General features: G+C 45.7%; 1 protein-coding gene across 8 annotated transcripts in view; it reads right to left on the bottom strand.

The window, feature by feature from the left end:
- Positions 1-23,924, bottom strand: part of MTSS2 (MTSS I-BAR domain containing 2) — a 443,751-nt gene that overhangs the window by 230,932 nt on the left and 188,895 nt on the right. For all 8 annotated transcript variants that reach the window (XM_069654833.1, XM_069654885.1, XM_069654842.1 and 5 more), the window contains exon 2: positions 397-458. In XM_069654833.1, coding sequence (XP_069510934.1) covers positions 397-458 — 62 coding nt within the window. The remainder of the gene's footprint in view (positions 1-396; positions 459-23,924) is intronic.

The following is a 23,924-nucleotide window of genomic DNA, read 5'->3' as shown; positions in this document are numbered from 1 at the left end:
TAGCTGTAGAGTCTGCAAATCAGGCATCTTGAATCATGATAACCAAAGACTGCTCAACAAATTGATTCCAATTGTCATCCACCATCTTAAAAAACAATCCAGAAATGTGATTGGTCCAGGAAGATATGCAAAGGATTGGTCTGGGCCACTGTATGTCAAATACCAGTAAGAGCTTCATGCCCCCACCATTTAGGAATTGGATTTGATGTATGCCTGGTGTCATCTAGAATCAGATGGTTCAGCCTCTTCCATTATTCGATGGGTACCAGAACAGAACCTCTGTTTACAAGGAATGCCTCCGCTCACAAGTTACAGAAGAAATGGCTGCCAATAGATAAAGGATGCATGGTCACCCATAAATTACAAAACGCATGGTCAGAGATAGCCGCTACTCACCGGAGCTGGGAGTGAAGCTTTGTTGCCTTGGAACTGAAGTCTTCCCAGATAGGATAGGAGCTCTGAAAGAGAGAGAATGAAACAGTGAGTGATCAAGAGTGATGAAACCATTTTTAAGATTCACACAACACACAAAACAATTTCATGTAGTGTTCTGAGGTAACCCTATGTCACAAAGCACCCACATTTTCACTACGAGTCTCTTATTTACCAAGCTTAGGTTTGGGGAAATGCTGACTACTTTCCCTTTAATTGAAACAAAATATGTGATTACAATAGTATGCAATAGAAAATACCTTGGCTGGAAACTTGAGTCTCTGCTACATAGCCACCTGATTTCCAGTCCTGTGGTGTTGATCATAACCACTGGCCTGAATCTCTTTAAGTGCTGGCGGGCTATATTTTCTTTGATAACAGATAGCCCTTTTACCATGGGCTCCAAGTTGTTGAGTTTAATTTCTTAACCCATAGAATTAGGTGATGCATTTCAGATGATAACCCCTTGTAACAAGATCCCCAAATCCCTAACTGCCTAGGTACATTTATGTATCTGAACATGGACTTTGTGGAGATGCTTCGATGAACTTCAGTATTGAGCTTGACAGTGGCGGTGTAGTGATGCATTCATGGATCATAAGCAAGTCCCTCAATTGTATCCATGCTGAGGCAGCGATCAGAACAGGGGGATACATTTCTCTGGATTTCAGGATCAGCCAATATCCTGATTTTAGAGCCTTTTCAAGCGTTTCATTTAATTGTTTTGTAAACCTTACTTGACACATTTGTAGGACCATTGTCAAGCTTACCACTGTTTCATTTACCTTCTCCCTATGGAATTTCTGGAAGGGGACAGGGGCTTATTTTGGTTTTCCATCTTAGAACAGGATATTTGATCTTTGTCTTTTTAGGTAATTGGAGTGTCTTGAGTAAATATAACCTCCCTCCTCCCCAAATAAGCTTCCAAAATGCCTGCCTGAAAGACATTAAAATTGATCAAAGAAGTGCAAGTGGGTTAGTCAGTGTTTTAGATGTTATGGATAGGACTCAAAACGGGTGATCTCCATACCATTGGCAAGAGGTGCCAGCATGCTGGATTCCAGAGATCGAGAAAAATGTGTCATGACGGTATGATCAATGAGCTGAAGCACAATTCTTGATGATTGGAAGGAGGGAGATCATGCATACCATGACCGTCCCTAGGGACTGCATGTCGAAGAGGTGAGATAACAGAAGTAAAATCAATGTCAATGAGGTAGACACAATTCTAAGGCTAGGGGGGTAGAGAAGAGTGGTTCTCTCTGTATTAGAAACCAGGAACTCAAGCTACATCTCTGCCAGAGATACTGTACTTGTCGTTCTCCTCGTCATGGAGCTGGATGTAAAATTGGGATATGTAAAGGTCTTTGATGCCTTTGCAGCCATGTGCACATCATCACAACGTCACTCTTTACATATTAGCACACTAGCTGCTGGAGGGAAGATTACACATAGTATGTTTCAAAGGAAAAATCAGAAAATTGCTGTAGAAAAAGCATTTGATGCTTGCCCCCCAACCTGCAACCTTCCTTCCTTACACCTCAAAACCCAATGGGAAAACCGTACTAAGCCAGAAAGGCCAGTCAGTACCTGCTACTGGTAAACGTGATCACTCGGAGCCCTTCTGTCCTTGACTCAATGATGCCAACACACAAGGTGGATCGCAGAGGCTACTATATTATCCCAAATCCAAAATAGAGCTATGAGTGGACTGCAAGAATCCACCATGTCCACTCTGGCAGTGGCACTGATGGGGCAAACCCCTAGTACTGCTACCGCAAACTACACAAGACAGAAACTTTCCATCTGCTCACCTAACCTCACATAAAAAGGAAAGTGGCAAAAAATGGGTCTTTGTATTGTGACGAATCTCCAGATGCTGTCACTTCTCCCCTAGGGGGGAAACCTCTTTCCATGAGGCCAGGGAGGTGAGGCACTCCCCAAAGGTCCCCCTGGGGGTGAACTCAGCAGTTAGACCTCATGGGGAGGAAAACCCCCTGTGGGATTAGTGATGACCAGGAGAGAACGTGAGGTCCCTGCCACTCACGAGACGTTAGCACACCTTCTTACAACCCTAACATCAACCCCTACCCTAACATATCAATGTGCTATTGTCACCCCACCATCTTGGGAAGTATTGCGACGAGGAAAAGTGTAGGCTCTATAAAGGAACAATTCCCCATTTCACAAGAGAGTACTGTGATGAAGAAGAACTCACAAGAGAACAGCAAGATCAGTGCTTTGACGAGGGCGAAGTGCGTAAACATGAAGATCATCTTTGTGAGCCACAATGAGCAGTCTAGTGGTTACAGACTTCCTATTGGTCCAACCTTAGTTGAAATAGAAGAGGCAATCCATAAAGCGTTGTTAAACCCTCCCTCGAGGAGCAAGGAGCAGGTAAGCTGTGTTCTGCTGAGAAGGGGATGTGGACCAGTTCATCTACCAGAGTGACAGGGAATCTTTGAGGAATGGCAAAGTGCAGAGAACTGGGGAGGAAGCTAGAGAATTCCTTCCTGAGAGCACCAATGGTCTCATCCACGCAGGAGGAACTGTGTGAGCATAGCGCAGTTGCTGCAGAGCATAGAGGAGAACCAGGAAAACGAGCAGGGAGAAGGAGGGTCCGATGCCACCTCCCAGAAGAACCACTACCCAGAACACTGCCCGGCCAAGATTCCTAACAGGCCTGTCACTGGATGCAACTAGAGGATAAAAGCCCCAGTGATCCTGGAAGCAGAGAAGACTGGAGTTGCCGCAGACAAACGAAAGCCCACAGCAACCTCCGGAGACCTGAGGACAGTCGCAGAAGCCCAGGAGAGAACAGAACCCTAGCGCACCACAATCTAAGGTAGGTGGGTTGCCTACGAGGCAGTGGGGAACTAGAGGGACTGTGGCAAGATCTAGGGGGCGGGAGAAGCTGCAGAAACCAGGTACCGGACCCAAGAGAAAGAGAGGAGAATATTGTGTGTATTTATTATAGAGGCAGAGCTTGGCAGGAAAGTAAACCAGGCCTACCCAGAAGAAACCTGGACAAGGAATATGTGCGTGTCTGGCCCCCTCACCCATGATATCAAAAATTACCTGTGTGATCATAGTACCGGGAAGGGGAGTAGACCCGGTAAACTGGGCTTTCCTGGTGTTTAAAGGAAACCAGGTATATATGCCAAAGTATAAGGAGGGCTTGGGGGAAGGGAGTCGTTCTGCCTAGCCCTTGTGAACTGTGGCGCCAAGAAACCTCAGAAGCAATATCGCTGGTGGTTTTCTCAAAGATTGTGTATCGTAAAACCAATCAGAAAGAAAGCCCAGGGAAGGGAGTCATTCCACTGGCACTGTGGAGATATTGAGAACCAATTACCTGGAGAAGGGAGGCATTTTCCAGGAACTATGAGAAACCTGAAGGCATCTCCCTAACTAGCCCCGAGGGTCTGTATCCAGGTGGCCAGGACACAGCCATCACTATTGGATCCAGTTCCTGGGGGTGGACAAGTGTGGGAGGATCACCTGGATGGGTGGTCCTCAGGGAGTGGAAGTTGGACACCGACGGGTGAGACATGGCATCCCCGTTCTTCTGACAACTTTTCCCCAACCTACCATGTAGGATACACAAACACTTTACCCCACACCCCTTTTCCGATGTGAAGACTTTCGCATATTACGTAGGACGACAGACTAACACTCGAGCCATTTACCTGACACGTCCCAACACCAGAGTCAGGTAAAGTCCAGCAATTGACCAGAACCGCAAACATGTGACAGCCCTTTCCCTTCCCCAAAGGGATAAAAGGTGGAGCACAAAAGCACAAGACAAGCAAGGCAGACCGCACGATGTGAGAGCTAACTCAGCACGGCAGTTCAAGAGGAGGAGAAAGACGGCGCATACCAAGAGGGTGACAAAGAGAGAAGCAACCTTGCTCTTTCCGACCAAGGCCCATGAAACCTCCGTAGAAGGAATTGTAAGACTGCAAACAATAGCCAGCATGTGTTGCAACAGATGTCAGCGGTAAACAAGATCCTCCTCCGCTGATGACCAAGTTGGGGAGAGACGCTTGTCTCTGTGGTACAAACCTTGACTCCAAAGGGAAAGAAAGCCTAGCGGTTCATCACAGTCGGTGAGTCGAGGGGAGAGTCGATAAGAAACTGAACTGTGTTGAACGAAAAGTAGCAAACGGCTAATTGAATTGTGTAAGCATAAAGAGCGATTGATGAAAAAGGGGTAAAACCAGCAACAGAGCAGTGCTCACTCAGGAAACTCTGGGCGATTACCCGATTGTTGAAACTACCATAACCAGAAGGCCTTGGGAAAGGCGAGAAGGGGGTCAAACTGGTCATACAGGAGTCTTGTAAAATCCTCTGTACATTTGGAAGTCTTTCACTGGCAGATGATTGTGAAGCTAAGGGAAATGAATCCCTCATCATAAGAGTTGACTGGATATAAGTGAAACGCCTCCAGCGAAATGAAATGTATATTTTCAAGTAATTCAAACAAAATATTATAAAGTGTTCTAATGATTGTGATGCTTTCGCCTCCAAAAACCGGCAACACGCGAGGAAGATACCTTTGTAAATATGTGCAAGGCCATTTCCCCTCGCACCCTCCGGAGACTGCGAAACATGAGAGCAGAGGCCCGCGCCGCGCTACCCCGCCTCCTCCAACTAGACTGGAGCCGCTTCAAAGATATGTAGCCCCCTCTGCAGCACCCAAGGCCACGGGCCGCCACCTGCATTATTTACAGCACAGCAGTAAACCTTTGCCTGAACCCACACTTCCAAAGGCGCCCCCTCGTAAATCCCACAACCAACCAGATCATCTTAGACTTATGGCCCTGTGCAATCAAGACACCCAACACTGTGGCAACACACAAGCAGCACATTTATAACCACATCTAACAAGCCAGGGAGGCGTGTACCGTCCGTCCCATGCCCTGAAGTTTGGCCCCTCAACCTATGGCTCCGGTCAACAGGACGCTGGTAACCATGCCCTGACGAATGACCATTAGACCCCTCACAAGGTGCATTCCCCCTGTGTTGCATTAACCTGTAGAATAACCTATTGGAGGATTTACTAAAGAAGATAATATTGCAATGACTGAATGACTGCGGTGTGCATGGCCTAGGGCAAATAAGTCAGAAAAAGACATTCATCTCTGACACTGGCCGCGATGGCACAACAACACCGTCCGGATGAACTCTGCCAACCTGCCAGGCCCAGCCCAACCCACGAGGCTGACCAGTGACGTTCTCCAGCCACGGCCAACCACATCGCAGAGGCACCTATAGTTAGTCATCGCCACCCAATCCCATTGAACCTGTGCCCCCTATAGTATGTAGGTTCTTATGACGTTTTTTGTAAATATATACGCCTGTCTTTGCTATTGTCAGACAGAGCGCTCTCAGAGTTTGCAGAGTTCTTTGCATGCCCTATTCTGATTGATAAACTCCCATTTAAGCTCACCCACACTCTGTCTTGGCTTTATTCCCAATTTGGGAGAGTCCTTCATTGTCTCTCATTGCGGGGAGGATCGTGCTGGTTGGGGACGCTTGCCTTCAGTGGTGACCCCGAAAGCGTGATTATTACTATTATTTTTTCCCAATCTAACATTACCGTCCCCTTTTGGCACGAGAATCTCCGGTCGAAAAGGGATACGCACGGTGAGCCGGCTCCGGGAGGCTGGCCGCCAACGGCGACCGGTACACTAAGAAGTGCGCACTCAAAACAGAGAGGGAACGGGATCCCAGTTGAAAAATCCCCTTTGAGTACCGCTCGCCGGAGCCGGGGCTGACTGTTGAGCTGACGGCGACACTGCCTGGACGGACCCAGTTTCAGAGACTATCAGTTCAAGATGGGCACGTGAGTATTGAGTGCGAGCGATTGTAAAGGGAGTGGGGGAAGAAGTGTAGGACAGGGAACGAAGAGGGGGTACGCAGATCCACTAAGGATCATCCTAAAATTTTCCTTGCTTTTTCTTTGCATATGGCCATTAGGATTAAGAGATGAATAAGAGATAAAAGTGACGGGAACCTAGCTCCGAAAGGGGGTGGAAGGCGGCGCCGCATAGTGCTATCTTGACTAGTACTGGGAATATATGAAGAAGTGGAATATAAGATAAAAAGTGTTCAGCAAAAGGGGGCACTGAGAATATATTAGTGACCGCTATTACTTCTTTCTTTTCTTTTCTTAGGGTTAGGGGGAAAATAAAAGTGAGATTAGTACAAAACTCAGGGAGAAAGTAAGAGGGAAGAGTCCTACTATAAGAGGGAAGAGCAGACCAATATATATATATATATATATGCGCATCCATATATCCGAATAAGAAGGATAGGGACAGCCGGCTAGGGAGGAAAGGGAGGTCAGCTTGAATTGTGAACGGAGTGTTACCAGGAGGTGTGTGCACCTCGTATGTGTCAGACGACAAATTGATGTTGTAAGTGTGTAAAATGGCTATAAATGTATAGAGATGGAATGGTCATGGTAAGTGTGACCGGATAGAACTTTTCGAAGAGAAAAATGACAAGGTGGAGTGAGTGTGTACCTATTTGATTTCCGGGTTAATTTTGTCGAAATAACTGATGGTTTTGCTCTTGTATGTGCCCCCCCGAAGAGAAGAGAATTGAGACTGTGTACAGTCAGTTTTGTATTGTGCAGGCAGGGGGCAGAGCACAAAGGAGCCCATTATTGAATGTGAGATAAAAGACGAAACACATATTGGTAAGAGGTTTACATTGTAATTGTGGACACACAGAAAGAAACAAGTACTAGGAAAAATACACAAGATGGGGGCCGAAACACCCTTATCACATATTTGTAAGAATTTACCAGGCTACGCAGAGCGAATTAAGAAATATCATGACCAATGGGTAACCGAGTTGAAGGGGGAGGGGTTACCCCAGATATGGCCCGAGGGAGGGTCATTTGATAAAAGTGTTCTGGATATGGTGGCCACATGCATTTGTTTGAAGTACAAGGGGAAGCAGTTGCAAAATAGGAGAGAAGTGTTAGATCTCTGGAGGTTATTTGAAGAGATACCACCGCCTAAAGCACCAGCATTAAATGCTGACCTCCCGTCCACCACCGACAATCCACTGATGATACAGAAAGATATTAAAGAATTATCAAGTGTAGCGCCACCAATAGAGGTAATAAGTTTGTACCCGATTTTAAACAAGCCTGTGCCCGCAGAAGGGTACAGTGACCCTACCTACGTGCCTCCCCCGACAACTACTACACCCCGCCGGCCCACGGCACCCCCGCCATATGAAAGTACAAGGGAGCGAGCCCAGGCAGGTACACAAAGGGTGGACATAGAGAAGCTCACAGATGATTTACAATCAAGACTTTCAATAGCAAAAGATGAGCTCTCGAGGATAAAAGACATATGCGAACAAACCGCACTTAATGCAGCTAGATCAGGGCGCACGTCTAGAGCGCCAGGTGAGAATAGAAAACCTGAAGACGGGTGGAAAAAGGGCGAGATACTGTTCAGGATTGAAGAAGAACCGACACGAATAATAGAAGTAGGGACACGAGAGGGAGATATTGAGAATGAAGAAAGGCCTATGGGGGACAGAGAGGAATTACTATGTGATATAAGGGACGATTTAGAAGAAAGCAACAGGTTGAGCATGGCGATGGGAGGGGGAAGCGAAGGGGGGATGGTACATGTTCAATGAGATCACTGGATGATGAATGGACTGGGCGATTAAGGAACAGGGTGGGGAAAATGGCATCACTGGGGACTTCAGCAGCCAAACCGGGTCCGAATGCAACGACAAAAGGAAGGCTACAGCTCCCATTGATACATAGGGGAGGAGGGAGGCCGAATTATATCCCAGGGGCTCAGATGGATAAAGCCAATTTATTAAAGCTATTGCCCCCGCTATCAGGAGGGGCAAGTAAGTGGATATACGCCTTTGAGAAGCACACTGCCGGGGTACCCCTAGCAATAGGAGATGTGAAGAGCTTGCTTGTATCAGCAGTGGGGGATCAGGCTGAGAGAGTATGGGTCAAGGCCGGTTTCCCGGGAGTAACATTAGACTGCGACCGCCATGATGGAGCCTCCTTTAACACAGTGGGATGCCTTGCGAGAAACGTTTCCAGATACACCAGACTTACAGTCAGTAATGCAGTGTACAATGAATGATGGGGAGGAGGCCATGGATTACATTTTTCGGGTCCAAGAGATGTGGAGAGCAGAAACGGGCACGCCCTGGTATCAATCGACATCTTTATTTTATTTCATTATAAAAAGAGGGCTCCCCAAAGAAGTGCAAAAGGCGCTCGACAAGATAGCAGGTATTGAAGTGAAGGGATGGCCTGAGATTCAGAGCATAATAGTACACCATTGTAAGAGAATAAAGGAAAGGGAGAAGGAGGTGGCACAGAGGAGATTGGCGGACGAAGCAAAGCTAGTGCAGACAAAGTTGGTGAAGGTCGCAGCGGCTGTAGCCGCGCTCCCACACAGCAGGGAGGGAGATGAGGAAGAGGAGGGGCTGATAGCAATACAAGGAAGGGTGGCAACTAATTGGGCTGGAGCAGGACAGCGGCAGTGGAACGAGCAGGAGCAAGGCGGAGGTCCGCAGTGGCAAGAGTGGACCCCTCGAGGGGGACGAGGTGGGTACAGGGGCCGAAGAGGAGGTGGACCGGGATACGGGGGAATGGGAGGAAATGGATGGCAGGGCCCTAGAGGTGCACAAGGGAGTTGCTGGAACTGCGGAAGATGGGGGCATTACTCTAGGGAGTGCAGAGCCAGACCCAACAACGGGTTCCAAGAGGTAGAACAGTATGGCCACCCCCACCCGGGGAGCCCATATGGCCTTCCAATGGGACAACAACAACTAAGAAACCCAGGCCAAGGTAATGCTGAGCAGCAACAGGGGCACCAGTATAGAGCACAGAACCACCCACAAAAACATGACAATATGCAGTACACGCCAGGCAACCCTTTCGCGACAACGGCAAACGGGGCCCCCGCACCAGCACCCTACAATGGTATGTCAGTGGTTTCAGGGAGTGTCTTTAATGAGCGGGGGGGTGATGAGACACCCCGCATAGGACAGCCCACAGAGAACACTTGCGTGTCCAGTTCTATCTACAACCTACAATGCAGCAGAGGAACCATTGGTAGGGGCGCAGATAGGAGACAAGCAGTTCATATTCATGGTTGATTCGGGAGCGGAGAAATCATGTATCCGGGAGGGCCGGTTCCCGTTATCTAACAGGAAGTTAGAGACGCAGGGGTTCTCTGGGGCTGTAATTGAAGTTCCTTACACAGAAGCTTTGGATGTAACAGTGGGGGGTAAAACTGTAAAGACACCCTTACTGTATTATGAACACTCACCAATAAATTTATTAGGGAGGGATCTCCTGAGTAAACTTAACATGACCATATCATTTACTGAGAGAGGAATAGTGTGTTCTACACCCGGGATATGCCCCTTGCGTGCAATGTTGGTAGTGCAAGCCTACACAACCACACTGGAAGTACGAGGGTTGCCGGAAAATGAGGAAATGTTTATTGAAGGGCTAAAGACATTGGCGCTCATAATCCCAGAGCTAAGAAAAATGGACTGGAGGATCCCAGCGGAGTTCCTCTTCCGCCCCATAGTGTGCCCCGACACCGCACCAGGATCAGTGGTATCATTAGACTTGCACACTGTACAGGGATCAGCGAAAAGGATCGCTGTGATTGGAGTGGACAGGGAAGGATGTGAGTGGCGTACAGTGCTGTGTACAAATGCCAACATCGCCCTACGAGAATTAACAGATGAGGATCTCTTTTCAGACACAGAAGGGGATGGTGAGATAGTAATGGAAATAGCGATGCCCTGTGACATTTTGATTCAAGCCAGAGAAATCCCCGTCCAGCTAATGGCAGTGGTAGGAGCACCGCCGTCCTTTTTTGATGATGACATGAGGCTCGTACCAAATAATTTGTGGACGACAGGCCCCCATGATGTAGGGCTGTTGCATGGAGTCCAACCTGTGGTAATAAAGCTAAAGCAAGGGGCAATTGTACCCCGAGTGAAACAGTATCCATTGTCCCGTGAGGCTGAAGAAGGGATAAAAGAGACCATAAATGCACTACTAGCGCAAGGGATAATAGTGCCTTCAACCTCCCCATGTAACACATGTATTTATCCAATCAAAAAAGCAAAAGGAGGATCTTGGAGGATGATACAGGACTTACGCCCCCTAAATGATGTAATTCAGAAAGAGTTCCCTTTGGTCCTGAACCCTGCATCAATATTATGCAGCATCCCGAAACTGGCATCACATTTCACAGTAGTAGACTTGAAAAACGCATTTTTCTCAATACCCCTCGCTGAAGAGAGTAGATACCTTACAGCATTCACACTGGGGGGTAAAAGGTATGAACACTGCAGACTACCACAGGGATACTGTGAGAGCCCTAGCATATTCAACCGCATATTGCATGAAGACTTGGGAAACCTATCAGTTGTGAGTACAATCATTCAGTACGTAGACGATTTGTTGGTGTGTGCACAAGACGAAGAAACATGTAGAAAGGATTCAACAACGCTCCTGACACTATTGGCCAATAAGGGGTACAAGGTAGACAAGGAGAAACTACAGTACTGCCTAACAGAGGTTTTATACCTAGGACAGCTGATATCAAAAGATGGAAAAAGAATAATTCCCGACATGGTAGAAGTGATAAGATCAGTAGCGGAACCCACAACAGTGAAAGAGATGCAGAAATTTTTGGGAATGTGCAACTATTGCCGAGCATGGATATTAGATTATGCAGCATACACAAGACCCCTACTACAAGCACTCAAAGAAGCACAACAGGAAAATAAAAAGATCGAATGGTCAGAAGAAATGAGCAAGTCATTCAAATCATTAAAAAGGTTAATTTCAAGCGCTCCAGTGCTAGCCAACCCTGATTATGGACGCGAATTTTACCTATTCTCACACTGCAAGGGAACACTCATGACAGCTGTTCTAACACAAAAGACGTCCCTAGGACACAAGCCCTTGGCTTACTATAGTGGTACTTTGGATGCCGTAATGCAAGGCCATTTCGCGTGCGAGCAATCGCTCGCTGCAGCCGCATTCGCGATTGAGAAAAGTGCCACAATAGTAATGGGTTGCCCTGTAACATTGTTTGTGGAACATTCGTTATTTGCAATCCTTGAGAGGTCAAAAAGCACACTGACAACACAGCGGGCAACAGCTTATGAAATAATATTGTCCAGCACCAACATCCATGTGGTGAGATGCAAAACAGTAAACCCCGCGACATTCATTACAGAAGCATGCACACTAGAGGACATGCAGGACCACGATTGCGCAACATACACAGGAGAAAAAGGGGAGGACACAGTGGTGTGTGAAAACGCTCTAAGCGAGGGGGAAGTGTACTTCGTGGATGGGTCTGCATCGATTGATGTGGACACGGGAGAAAAGCATGTTGGTATGGCGGTGGTAAGATTAGAAGACGGTGAGTATGAAACATTAGTACAGTACCGCCTCCCGTCACATTGCTCCGCACAAGCAGCAGAACTGATTGCGCTCATAGAAGCACTACATGCAGAAAAGGGTTGCGCAGTGACAATATACACAGACTCAGCTTACATGACGACAGTACATGGAGGTCTAGCGAGATGGGGGCGGAGGGGATTTCGGCGGGCAGACGGAACACCAGTACAGCATGCAGAATTGTTGAAAGAGTTAATTGAGGCCCTACAAAAGCCTACTGCAGTAGCAATAGTTAAGTGCCAAGCACATACATCCAACACAGACGTTGTGTCTCGGGTGTCCCCTCCTTACCACCCGGGCCCAGGTGGTGGATGGCTCACCTGCTGAAGACATTGCCCACACGTATTGAATTTAGCTAGGCCTCTGAAACCATTTTGTCTAATAAAGACGGTGTGAGCGTAGCGTACTGTAGCGTGGCCCCCACCCTCGGAGAGTTTCAATTATCCCTGTTGCCGCAGCACCCTGGCAGATCCGCTGTGAGCACGTTCCCACGAACAGGACGGACATGAGCTAGCATGAGATACTAACACTGTAACATTTCACCGTCCGCAGTGTATCACTGCTCCCAGAATGACCCGGTCAGCAAGGCCTGGGTGATGGGAAGATCTGTAGAATGGTCATCTGATGAAAGCAGAAAGGTACCCAAATATGAATGTCACAAAACACTTTAAAAACATGTATCCTTTCCATACAACCACTTTTTACTAAAGAAACCTGTAAAATTGTGTAAATATTGTACATGACCCCAGCCATGAAGGACCCGCACCCATGCAGGGGTGTGCAAATGATAAAAGCATTCCGGGGGAGTGTTCCTTATATGTATCATTGAAAACCGTACACCCCGCGGTCCTGCGCCATAACTGAACTAACGCTGCTAGAGTACACAAGAAAACGAATGTAACCATACAGGGGGCCCCTGTGAAGGGTGTGCGAGAATGCACTCGTCACGCGTGTATGTTCAAAGCCCCTTGAGTGCCACCACCGTCACTTACGGTGGCGGTTCATTTTCTATGTACTCCACCAACCCCAATACTACCTCACTTACTGCAAATGTATATGCATATAGCTAAATACTGTAATTGTTGAAACATAGTGTACGAATAAGGTGCTCAGACTGGATATAAGTGAAACGCCTCCAGCGAAATGAAATGTATATTTTCAAGTAATTCAAACAAAATATTATAAAGTGTTCTAATGATTGTGATGCTTTCGCCTCCAAAAACCGGCAACACGCGAGGAAGATACCTTTGTAAATATGTGCAAGGCCATTTCCCCTCCCACCCTCCGGAGACTGCGAAACATGAGAGCAGAGGCCCGCGTCGCGCTACCCCGCCTCCCCCAACTAGACTGGAGCCGCTTCAAAGATATGTAGCCCCCTCTGCAGCACCCAAGGCCACGGGCCGCCACCTGCATTATTAACAGCACAGCAGTAAACCTTTGCCTGAACCCACACTTCCAAAGGCGCCCCCTCGTAAACCCCACAACCCACCAGATCATCTTAGACTTATGGCCCTGTGCAATCAGGACACCCAACACTGTGGCAACACACAAGCGGCACATTTATAACCACATCTAACAAGACAGGGAGGCTTGTACCGTCCGTCCCATGCCCTGAAGTTTGGCCCCTCAACCTATGGCTCCGGTCAACAGGACGCTGGTAACCATGCCCTGACGAATGACCATTAGACCCCTCACAAGGTGCATTCCCCCTGTGTTGCATTAACCTGTAGAATAACCTATTGGAGGATTTACTAAAGAAGATAATATTACAATGACTGAATGACTGCGGTGTGCATGGCCTAGGGCAAATAAGTCAGGAAAAGACATTCATCTCTGACACTGGCCGCGATGGCACAACAACACCGTCCGGATGAACTCTGCCAACCTGCCAGGCCCAGCCCAACCCACGAGGCTGACCAGTGACGTTCTCCAGCCACGGCCAACCACATCGCAGAGGCACCTATAGTTAGTCATCGCCACCCAATCCCATTGAACCTGTGCCCCCTATAGTATGTAGGTTCTTATGACGTTTTTTGTAAATATATACGCCTGTCTTTGCTATTGTCAGACAGAGCGCTCTCGGAGTTTGCAGAGTTCTTTGCATGCCCTATTCTGATTGATAAACTCCCATTTAAGCTCACCCGCTTGGCTTTATTCCCAATTTGGGAGAGTCCTTCATTGTCTCTCATTGCGGGGAGGATCGTGCTGGTTGGGGACGCTTGCCTTCACCGGTCATCATTGTTAAAGAGCATTCAGTGTCTCTTCTGGTAGGCTTATGATGTTGATGAAATAATACTTCTGCTTGAATGAAGGCTAGAACAAGCTGTAGACCCTGTTATTCATAGGGGACCTCTCGATTTTGTCACCACAGCTATGTCAAAGTCGGATATTACTGCCTCCCAGTACATTGAGGGATTAGCCCACTCTTGTTGGCCCACTCTAATTGATGGATCCCTTTTCTGAGAGGTCTTGACTACGAGAACGGCTTATATGGGCTCATATGATACACCCAGCTCATCAAGCACAGGGCATGTAGCTAAACAGCTGTGTCTCTCATTTTGTGGACCTAACTCCCACATTCCAGGATCTGATTTAGCATCCAGTGAAGTGGTTCCATGTGTTTTTACAACCCAAACATACTGTCCAAATTAACAATTTCAAAGAAAGACCTCTCAGCAAAAGAATCTAGTATATTATTTTAAATTGGAAAGCTATAAAACGCCAAAAAACAGTGTACACATAATATGGGAGAAGTCACATGTAACTCCCACCTCTTAGCTCCTGTACAGCAGTATTGATTTACTATGTTATGTTATTGTGACTTATACTGTGCACTGCTGCCATTTTTATGGTCTTCACATGCTTCGGTGGATCTGAAAAGGAAGGAAGGTTTAGTTGGTGAGAATGAGAGGGAAAAGTGCACGAAAGCTTTGATGTACTGTTGGTAGCCTCAGTTCAGAAAAAACTGACCACTGTGTGCTGATTTGTTTTTAGTTGGTAAACGTTATGTGGTATTTGGTGCATGAGTGTGTATGGGTTGATTTGTGTGCGATTGGTTTAGTTTCCTGTTGGGTGTTGTGGATTGTGTGTAGTTTGTGGTGGTTTTAGGTTTCTTTCTCTGTGGCCTAGGTATGAGTGTGATTTGTTACATTTTTGAGGATGAGGATACAGACTATTAGAGAGTTTTTTGTATTGTTAGTGGGGAGTCGTACGAGTCCTTTTGTACGAGGTTATGTCGATCCATCGAGTTAATATTATTCTGTGGTGATTTGAGGTAGAATGCTTTATTTCTTTGGGTGGCCCGTTTCGTTTTAATAAGGTTTCAGTTGTTTTTGGTGTTTCTATTGTGATGTGCTAGCAGTCTCCCTTCGATGATGTTTCCTATTTAGCTTGGTGAGTTGAAGAGCCATGTTTTTAACCATTTTCTGAACTTTCGGTGATCTTCTGTTGTTCGTATTTCCTTTGGGAGCGAGTTCCAAACTGTTGCTGCTATGCAGGAGAACGCTGTTCCGCCAAATTTTGGATTTCTGTTTTGTCTGGGTTGAGTTTGAGGCTGTTGGTACTCATCCAATAGTTTATTTCTGTACGGCAGTTGGTAAAGGTTTGGTTTTGTTCTTCGCTAGCGTTGATTTTGTAGATGATGTGTGTGTTGTCTGTGTAATTGTAGTAGGTGAGGCCTTGTCTTTTGATAGGGTTGATGAGAGAGGTCATGTATATGTTGAATACTAGTGGTGAGAGGGATGAGCCTTGTGGGACTCCGCAAGTTGTTGCGCAGGGGATTGCGTTAAAGGGGGTTAGCCAATCTTTTTCCATTCTTTCTGTTATGAAGGATTGTATCCAACGTGACGCTGTGTTGCCGATTTCTATATCTTCGAGTCTGTGTAAAAGGTTGCTGATAGATCAAGTAGTATTAATGCTGATTTGACGTTGGAGTCTGCGTTGGTTTTTATATCATCCCATATCGCTAGTAATGCTTTTTCCGTTCCTCTCATGGGTCTGCAGCTGACTTGTGCCTGGTCTAGTATCCAACTGTTTTCTACATGTTTCAGGACTTGTTCATAAACGTACCTTTCTAGGTGTTTTGCCGGATATGGAATGTTTGAGGTCGGTAGTTGTTTATGTTTTCAGTGTTTACCAATGGGTCTTTAAGGAGTGGCTGGATGTATGCTGATTTGAAGGCTCGTGGCACAGTTCCTGTTACTACTGAGTGGTTGAAGAGGTTGAGGAAATGTTCAGCAGGCTTTTTCTGGGTGATGACAGTCTTGTATATGTCTGGTAGGCAGAGGTTGTGGGCGCTGTTGTTTTTGCTCACTAGGCTGCTGAGTATTTCTGTTGAAATTGGTAGGTAGTTGGTTAGTCTTGTAGATGATTCCAGCATTGGCTGGTTAGGGGGATTGTTGGTGTTTTTAGGCATGCTCTTAATGACTTGCTGGATGTTTGTGATTTTGTTTTTGAAGTGATCTGCATGGTTATCGCATAGGTTTTGTGATGGTGTATGTGTGGAGTTGCATGCTGTTGGGTTTCTTCGCTCGTTGATGATGTTGAACATCTCTTTCTGAGTGTTGCTTGCGTTTGTGATACGTGCATTGTTATATGTCTTTTTTGCTTTGATTATTTCAGTTTTGCTTATTCGTATCTGTCTTTGGTAAGTGATTTTGTTTTTCTTCTGTTGATCGTAGTTTTTTATCCATTCTTGTGTCGGTTTCCTGTTATTTTTCATCAGTGCTCTGAGGTGGGATGTGAACCTGAACCATCTCGCCATTGTTTTGTTTAGTGAGGAGGTGAATGATTTTTCTGTTGCAATTTCATCTGGTGTTTTCGTGATCCATTTTTGGAAGTCTCAGTTTTTTCCTCGATGCTGGATAAGTCTATCATAGTGATTGCTGGTTTTGTGACTTCCAGTCTGGTGTTTAGGTCTGCAATGGAGTTCCTGTATCTTTTCTGAATTGGAGGTTTTTTTGGGAGGTTTGATAGTGTTCGTGTTGGCGGGTGGGTCACAAAGGGTGTTATGAGGGTTCTATGTTCTTAGATCGCCAAGCTTTTTTTTCACAGTATTTTTTTGCTGAAGGTTTTCGGCCAAAGAAAAACTAATCACATTTTTTTATATATTTGGGGGGTCCCCCCAAATCCCCTTCCCTATTTTGTAGTCCCTATAGGCCACACTCCCCCAGCCCTTATATGCCCTTGCCCACCCAACCTCTATATTTTTCGATGAGTTTTTAGGCCGAAAATGTTCGCCAAAAAACGCTGCGGAAAAAAGCCTGGCGGTGTAATAACATCCTACCATTATGAGGTAGTCGCTCCAGAGGATTTGCATTGGAAATGCAGTTGTGACCAGGTTTTTGTTGCATAAGATTGCATCTAGAGTGTGTCCTGCTGTGTGTGTCGCTCCCTTCACCAATTGATGTAGATGCATTGTTGCTAGCTGATTTGTTAGAGCTTTGGGTGAATCAATGTTTTCTTCTTCGAACCAGATGTTGAAATCTCCCAGTATGATCAGGTGATCATGTTTAATGGCGATGTTGGTGATGGTGTCCACAAGTGTGTCCATGAATGTAGGGTTGTATGTCGGTGTCCTGTAGATAAATAGGAAGGCCAGGGTGGTTTGGTGATCTAAGTCCGAGTGCAGGAGGAATGATTTGCAGTTTGGGATGTTTACTGGTGGTGCTGTTGTCATCTTTAGCAGGTCCTTGTGTTCAACGCCGCAGCAAGATCTCCTCCTCTTTTTCCTTCTCGGTTGGCTCGTTTCAATTTTAAGTCGTTGGGGAAGGAATTATGTGCTGTTACCTTGATGTTTTGAGTTAGCCAGGTTTTGGTGAGGAATAGGAGGCCAGTCCCTCCATCACTTAGCAGGTTGTATATTTAGGTTGTGTGTTTTGATCTGATGTTGACTAGGTTACAGTGTACTATTCCAAATTAAATTCTATATATAGAAACCCATCCATACACACACAATCCCCATCCCAAGCTAACCTTCTACCTCCATAAAAAATAAAATAAAAGGGAGCCCGCCCCACAAACATACCCACACTGGGTAACTGGGTAGGATTTACTGTTTGAAAAATCACAATTATTGTGGAACCTTCGGGTACAGTTTTGATTTTTAAGTAGTAACATCACTGGGTGCCAGTGCAGGTTCCTTGACAGATCTAGTTTGTCACTTTTCTCTTCATATCTTTTCAAGCTGTTTATCCCAGGTCTTAAAGTCGGCCGGGGCTATCTAAACCAGAGCCTAGACAGTCTCCAAAAACTACCCCTAAACTGGGGCACCCTCATTTGCCCTACGGGTAAGCACACAGAATGATTTAAAATGAGAGCAAACACAGGAGTCTTGGACTGGTTTACAGCAGTAGGGACAGATGGAGTGATTAACATGCTGTCAGAGGAATGCCTGCAGGGAAACAAGAAGCCACGTTCTGTGTGCAGAAGGGTTACATGCTTGAATCACTGCCACAGACATTTTTCAGGTATACACATTTGTGGTCATTCTTATGTTCCCAAAATGCTCTCCGATTTTATGCAAAGCAGCAAGTAGCTTACATTGGGGCTATTTTTCTCATTCCCCTTTCTCATCCACGATTTTAGGGGAAGCTGAAGATGCACAGTGGTCAAGGCTGCCAATATAAAAATGATGTTTTGGGACTCTCCTGCACCTATGAGACAGCTGCGTGGTGCATGGATTATAATGGAGATGTTTCCTAATGCAAACTCCAATGAGTGAGTTCCCTGGATTTATGATTGAGGTTGTGTAGCATGAGCCCCACCTTCAACTTCATTATTCCCCAGGCATAATCTCTGCCTGACACCAAAGAGCTGGAGGCAAGGTAAAACATGTCAGTGATATGTTACCACGTTTTAAAGAGGTCTATCTTTTGGCCTACAATCGACAGTCTTTACTTTGTGAACACTCATACATAGTTAAACAATATGTACATACCATCAGCCCCACCACAGAGCTCCATTCTGTGGCAAAATGATAGATAAAGTAATGGAGGGGTGAATGGCTGCAGTTTATCACTGAACTGATTTATTGGCCTCTGCATGGCAGACCAGAATATGGCAGCCAATAGAGGAGCTGAAACCCTTAATGAACACTTAAGTAGAGTTAATTAGCTTGCTCTGATGCATACCTGGGTGATTTATTTATTTATTGATGGTGATTTACTCACTTATTGAATTCTTTATACACTGAGGGATAAAGTGTTTTCATTTACACTATGCAGACTAGTTGGAAGCCAGACCACCTAAGAGAATGCTGAGTGACTCAAAATACATGCTTGCAGAGTCTCATGGTGTATTGTTTGGGGCAGGTGGCCTTGCTTAAGCCACCTGCCCTTCCGTTAGGTCACGTCCAGCACTTCGGTCACACCCTCTTGTTCGAGCCTTCTAGATTTCACATCCTACATGAAGCACCAATTTGTCCCCAAATACTTTTTTAACCCATTCGCAAATGACCTCTGAAAAGGCGCTAAGTATGCGCTTGTGTCAGCGGTTTGTTAAGCTCACCCTGTATGTGACTGGCTCCACCCAATCCCTTCAGAGCAGCAAGTCTGCAGGGGTGGACTGGGAGCCAAATGTGGCCCTGGAAATGTTTTTCAAAGTAGCATCAGATTACAACGTATGATTTCAAAGTAGCATCAGATTACAACGTATGAGAAAGCCAAACCCCACTTATCAGGACTGGTCGAAATAGTTAATTTTAAACTACATTCGTCAATGAAAAGTAGTTAAAACATAACAAAGATATAAAACGTGTGTTAAGATTGAAGAAAAACATACTGGAAGATGTAGAACTTCTTTGCATCCGATGCATATGAGGGGCAAGGAGAGACGGAAGGAAAGGGATGGAGTGACTCAGAGAGAGAGGGTAAGAGGAGCAGAACAGCCAGGGTCTCCACACAAAGGAGGATCATGGGATAGAGACCCCCCAAGAAATCACCAGAGATGCGTTCCCTGTAGGCCAGTGCCCCTCTGCAAGTCTCTCCTGATTTCCCCTAAGGATATGCTGCCATTAAGACTGTATTGGTGTCGCGTTTTCTGTTGCTGTTGGGGGCAGGGGAAGAATTGGGCCAGAACAAGATGGAGCTGCACTTGAGCAAAATCGTGTCTCGCAGGAGCACCTTTTCAGCCATACAGCGAACATTTTGCCTTTTTGGATAAAAAAAAAAAAATTAAGATCCAAGTCACGGACAGCCAGTTACCACTGCCTTCTGTCGAACAAAACAAAAAGACACTACCCAGCAACTTGCACCAAACTGCACCTGCAAGGTAGCTAAAACGCTCGAACGTGCCAAACAGCTCAAGGCTCAGACCCATAAACAGACACTATCCTTCTTCTTCTTCTTCTTCTTCTTCTTCTTCTTAATTACTGAATGCGTGGGCGGACCCACGCAGGTGCTTCCCCATCCAATAGGATGATATGCATGCCTAGTGCTTTACAGACCTTTTACATTTAGGGTAAGTGTTGTGACAAAAGAAATGAGCAGAGAGCCCAGCGTGGTTAGGTGCTCAGAAGGGCTCGTGCCTGAATCCCAATCAGATATATTTTGAATATATAATTCTGCGGTCATTCTCATGTTCCCATAATACTCTTTGCTTTTATGTAAATTTCCAAGACTCAGTCCCTCCTGCAGTTGCCCCAGCTGTTTTTAATGGGTTCCTTAAGGGGATGGTGCTGCTCGGAAGGGAAGGTGGGGGGAGTTCTCTGAGTAGTGTCAATTTCCAGCACTGTTTGGGGGTAAGCATGCCCTGCCTTTATATTGTCCGCCCATATTATGTAATTTTGCATGTTCATACAATAGGTTAGAGCTTGAACAGGCTACCAAGTTCTTCGAATGCGCCGCTGTTGAACGCATAAAAGAGCTACAGGCTAGTCAATACTTGAAAATTTACTATTTGCATCCTGGAGGCGGTGGCACCTGTGCCAGAGCCTTAACTACTTGGCACGGCCGGCTTTCTTCTTCAAGGACAATGCCGCACAAAAGGACAGAGTGTTCATCCCACGTGGTGCAGTCATTCTGTCACAACAAAACCCCATCTGTTTCCTTACTCATGAGTTCATCAATGCAGGCCACTTTTCGTACCCACCCCTATTTTCTGTCCCAGTCCGACCTTGGTTCCACATAGCACGAGCAAGTACAATATGTCAATATATAATAAAATACAGGAAATGCCGCACATGTAGCAGTGTGTATCCACTATAACATTATCTACACAACTAATAAACATGTCATGCAAACTTTACATCCTGCAGTGGTTATTTTGTATTGAAACTCATGGAAATCGTTATTGACCTCCTCTCAGCCATTCAGAATGTGTAGACTGCAGTCAATAACTACTGGTATTGAATGCATTCTGAACATTCTGTTTTCAGAAGCACAGAGGGAACAACAATGCAATGTCCATGCAAGATTTAGTTTCAACAAGACACTTCCTCTCTGGGAGGACCTTGTTTACGTTCACTTATAGAGGAACAATTTACTTTTACATGACACCTCATGCAGGCTCATGTTAAACCTGTTCCAGTTCAACCCAGTTGCAATTAAAATGCTAACTTGAAGACAACCATATTATTTACATAATACAAAATAAAACCACATTTACTTTACTAACACAGTTTGTCTCATTATTTTACTCACTCTTAACACACAATGTTTTACTTCAGTACAAAATCTCCAAAACATGCATTTCTACTACCATCATGTGCTAATAGCCTGCGAGGCATCGGGAGGTCCTCAGTTTTTGGCTATTGGCTCTGCCTCGGGCCATAACCTGGCGGCGAGTCATTATTAATATTGACCCCTCCCTCAGTCTATAAGGCTATTATATATGGTTATTTTATATGTATTTTCAAATACTCAACTGTAGCTTGGCTGAACAGGTGTCATTAGTGCTTCGGTGACAGCATACATGCTTTTCAGTCAGGGAGAGGGTTGGAGGAAATATCGAGAGGCCTGCAAGGCGGGCAGTGGGGTAGCACAAACACTGAAAAGAGCAGGTTAACTCAAGCCTCTGGACCAGAGTATTATAATAACAATAAGTTATAAGGCAGTGGGGTAGCGACTTTCTTATAAGCACTACATGTGGGCAAGCACTCATGACATCTAATTAAATCGGTTCTCATTCTGTTTTCTTACACTCTGTCCTGCCCCACTCCAACTGCTATTGCGGTTGGGCGACACCAGAGGTGGAGTGGTGCAAGGCCTAGATATCCCCTTGCTGGCCTACCACTAATTCTACTTAGCATTGCAATGTCATTTCAGTGTTGCGACAGCATTCTCGTACTGCAACAGGCTACATGGCTGTTAAAAGATGATGGAATGGAATGTTGTATAAGGCACACAAAAGTTATTTCAATTTAAGGGATATTGTGAAGGGCACTGACTTTCGGATGGCCATGCTCATCTGGATGTGGTTATGCAGAGTCCCGCTCTAATTGGTTCAAGAGCATAAACAACCCAAAACAGCCTCAGTAAAAGATCTACCGTATGTCGAGGCAGTACTGAGCGAGTTGGCACCACACCTGGCAGTGCAGGCCCTACATAGAAGCGGAGGCATTGGCAATGAATTCTCTTTTGTTTGATGGGAAGCCTAGAGTGCTTCAAGTGCTTGCAGGTTCGACCCAAACCTGACAATGTAACAGTTAAACAAAAGTATCACACTGGGAAGCAGATGGCCCCACTCCATCCACAGTCAATAACTACCAGACAGGTTCCTCCCCATCAGAGAGAGAGTATTGCCATCTTGAGTCAGCACTTGGGTTTGCTTCATGATAACTTCCACAAAATGGGAGTATTTCTTCTTGCTACCCTGGCAGTGATGTAAGAATATACGTAATAGTCATTGGAATGTGGCTAAACCGTTCTAGCAAGCTGCTTGTTGGTCTCTGAGACACTTGAAATGAGGCTGCTTAGCCATTCAGTTATCGATATAGTTGTGCTAAAAACATGTGTAGATTTCGTACTGACCTAAAACTGTGGGTTGACTTCATAGTCTAGATCAAATAACTGCAGTCTTGATGGTGAATTCATTCTGCCAGGCCGTTGTTTTTTGTCAGGTGTGTTCAGTTTCCTTTCATGACAAAGTTCGAGTTAGGGCTCCTTTCGGATTGTGTTTCAATCTCTCTGTTAGTTAGAGGCAAACAATCAGCCAATCAGACTGCAGCATGTAGACAATGTGAACCTGTCTGATTTACGAATCTAGATGGTTTGCAGTGGAAGCATGCGCATAATTCAATCTTGCAAAACGATTTTAAAGTTTATGCTGGCCCCTTTTTTCCACAAACAAGGATACTGTCCCCACCATAACTAATGTCACATCTCACACCGCCACTTAACAACATCCCCAGGTATACTGAAGGATGATCACCCTCCTGTTGCTTCAAGTCCTAGAGTAATTGATGGACCACTACATCTCGACGCATCTTGATTACGAGAACTGCCTCCATGGGCTAATACGATAGACCAAGCTCATCAAGCACAGGCCATGTCAGTGCGCAGGTGTGCCTCTCGCTTTGTGCACCTAACGTCGCCATTCCACAACCTCCATTGGCATCAAATGATGTGGTTCTATGTATTTTTCACCACTCAATAAAATACAGTTCAAATTGAGGATTTCTAAGAAATACCGACCATTTATATAATGTATATTATTTTACATAGGAAAGCTAAAACAAATGAACACACTACCAAACTCAAAGACCAGAACTACCACAAAGCGGGCCCCAGGCATGCATGAGTCCTCACACACACACCAATTCTTGAAGCAAAGACACTAACCCACATACAACCCCACATGACTATAATTCTTACAAGACATCGACCATATCCACAACATATGCGTCCACCTCAATTTACACCCAGGCTACATTCCAATGGACTAAATGCAAAAACATTGAAAAGTGTATCCCGCACAAATAGCTCCTTTCCTTACAAGTGGCCCCCGTGAACAGAACAGCAGAGCAGCATTGCACTTTTCAGTCTCCTCTGCTAACCAA

Source organism: Ambystoma mexicanum, chromosome 1p (genome assembly GCF_040938575.1).
Source record: "Ambystoma mexicanum isolate Mex_15411 chromosome 1p, UKY_AmexF1_1, whole genome shotgun sequence".
Taxonomy (NCBI): Eukaryota; Metazoa; Chordata; class Amphibia; order Caudata; family Ambystomatidae; genus Ambystoma; species Ambystoma mexicanum.
The sequence above is the reverse complement of the archived record's forward strand: the minus strand, read 5'-3'. Positions and strand labels throughout refer to the sequence as shown.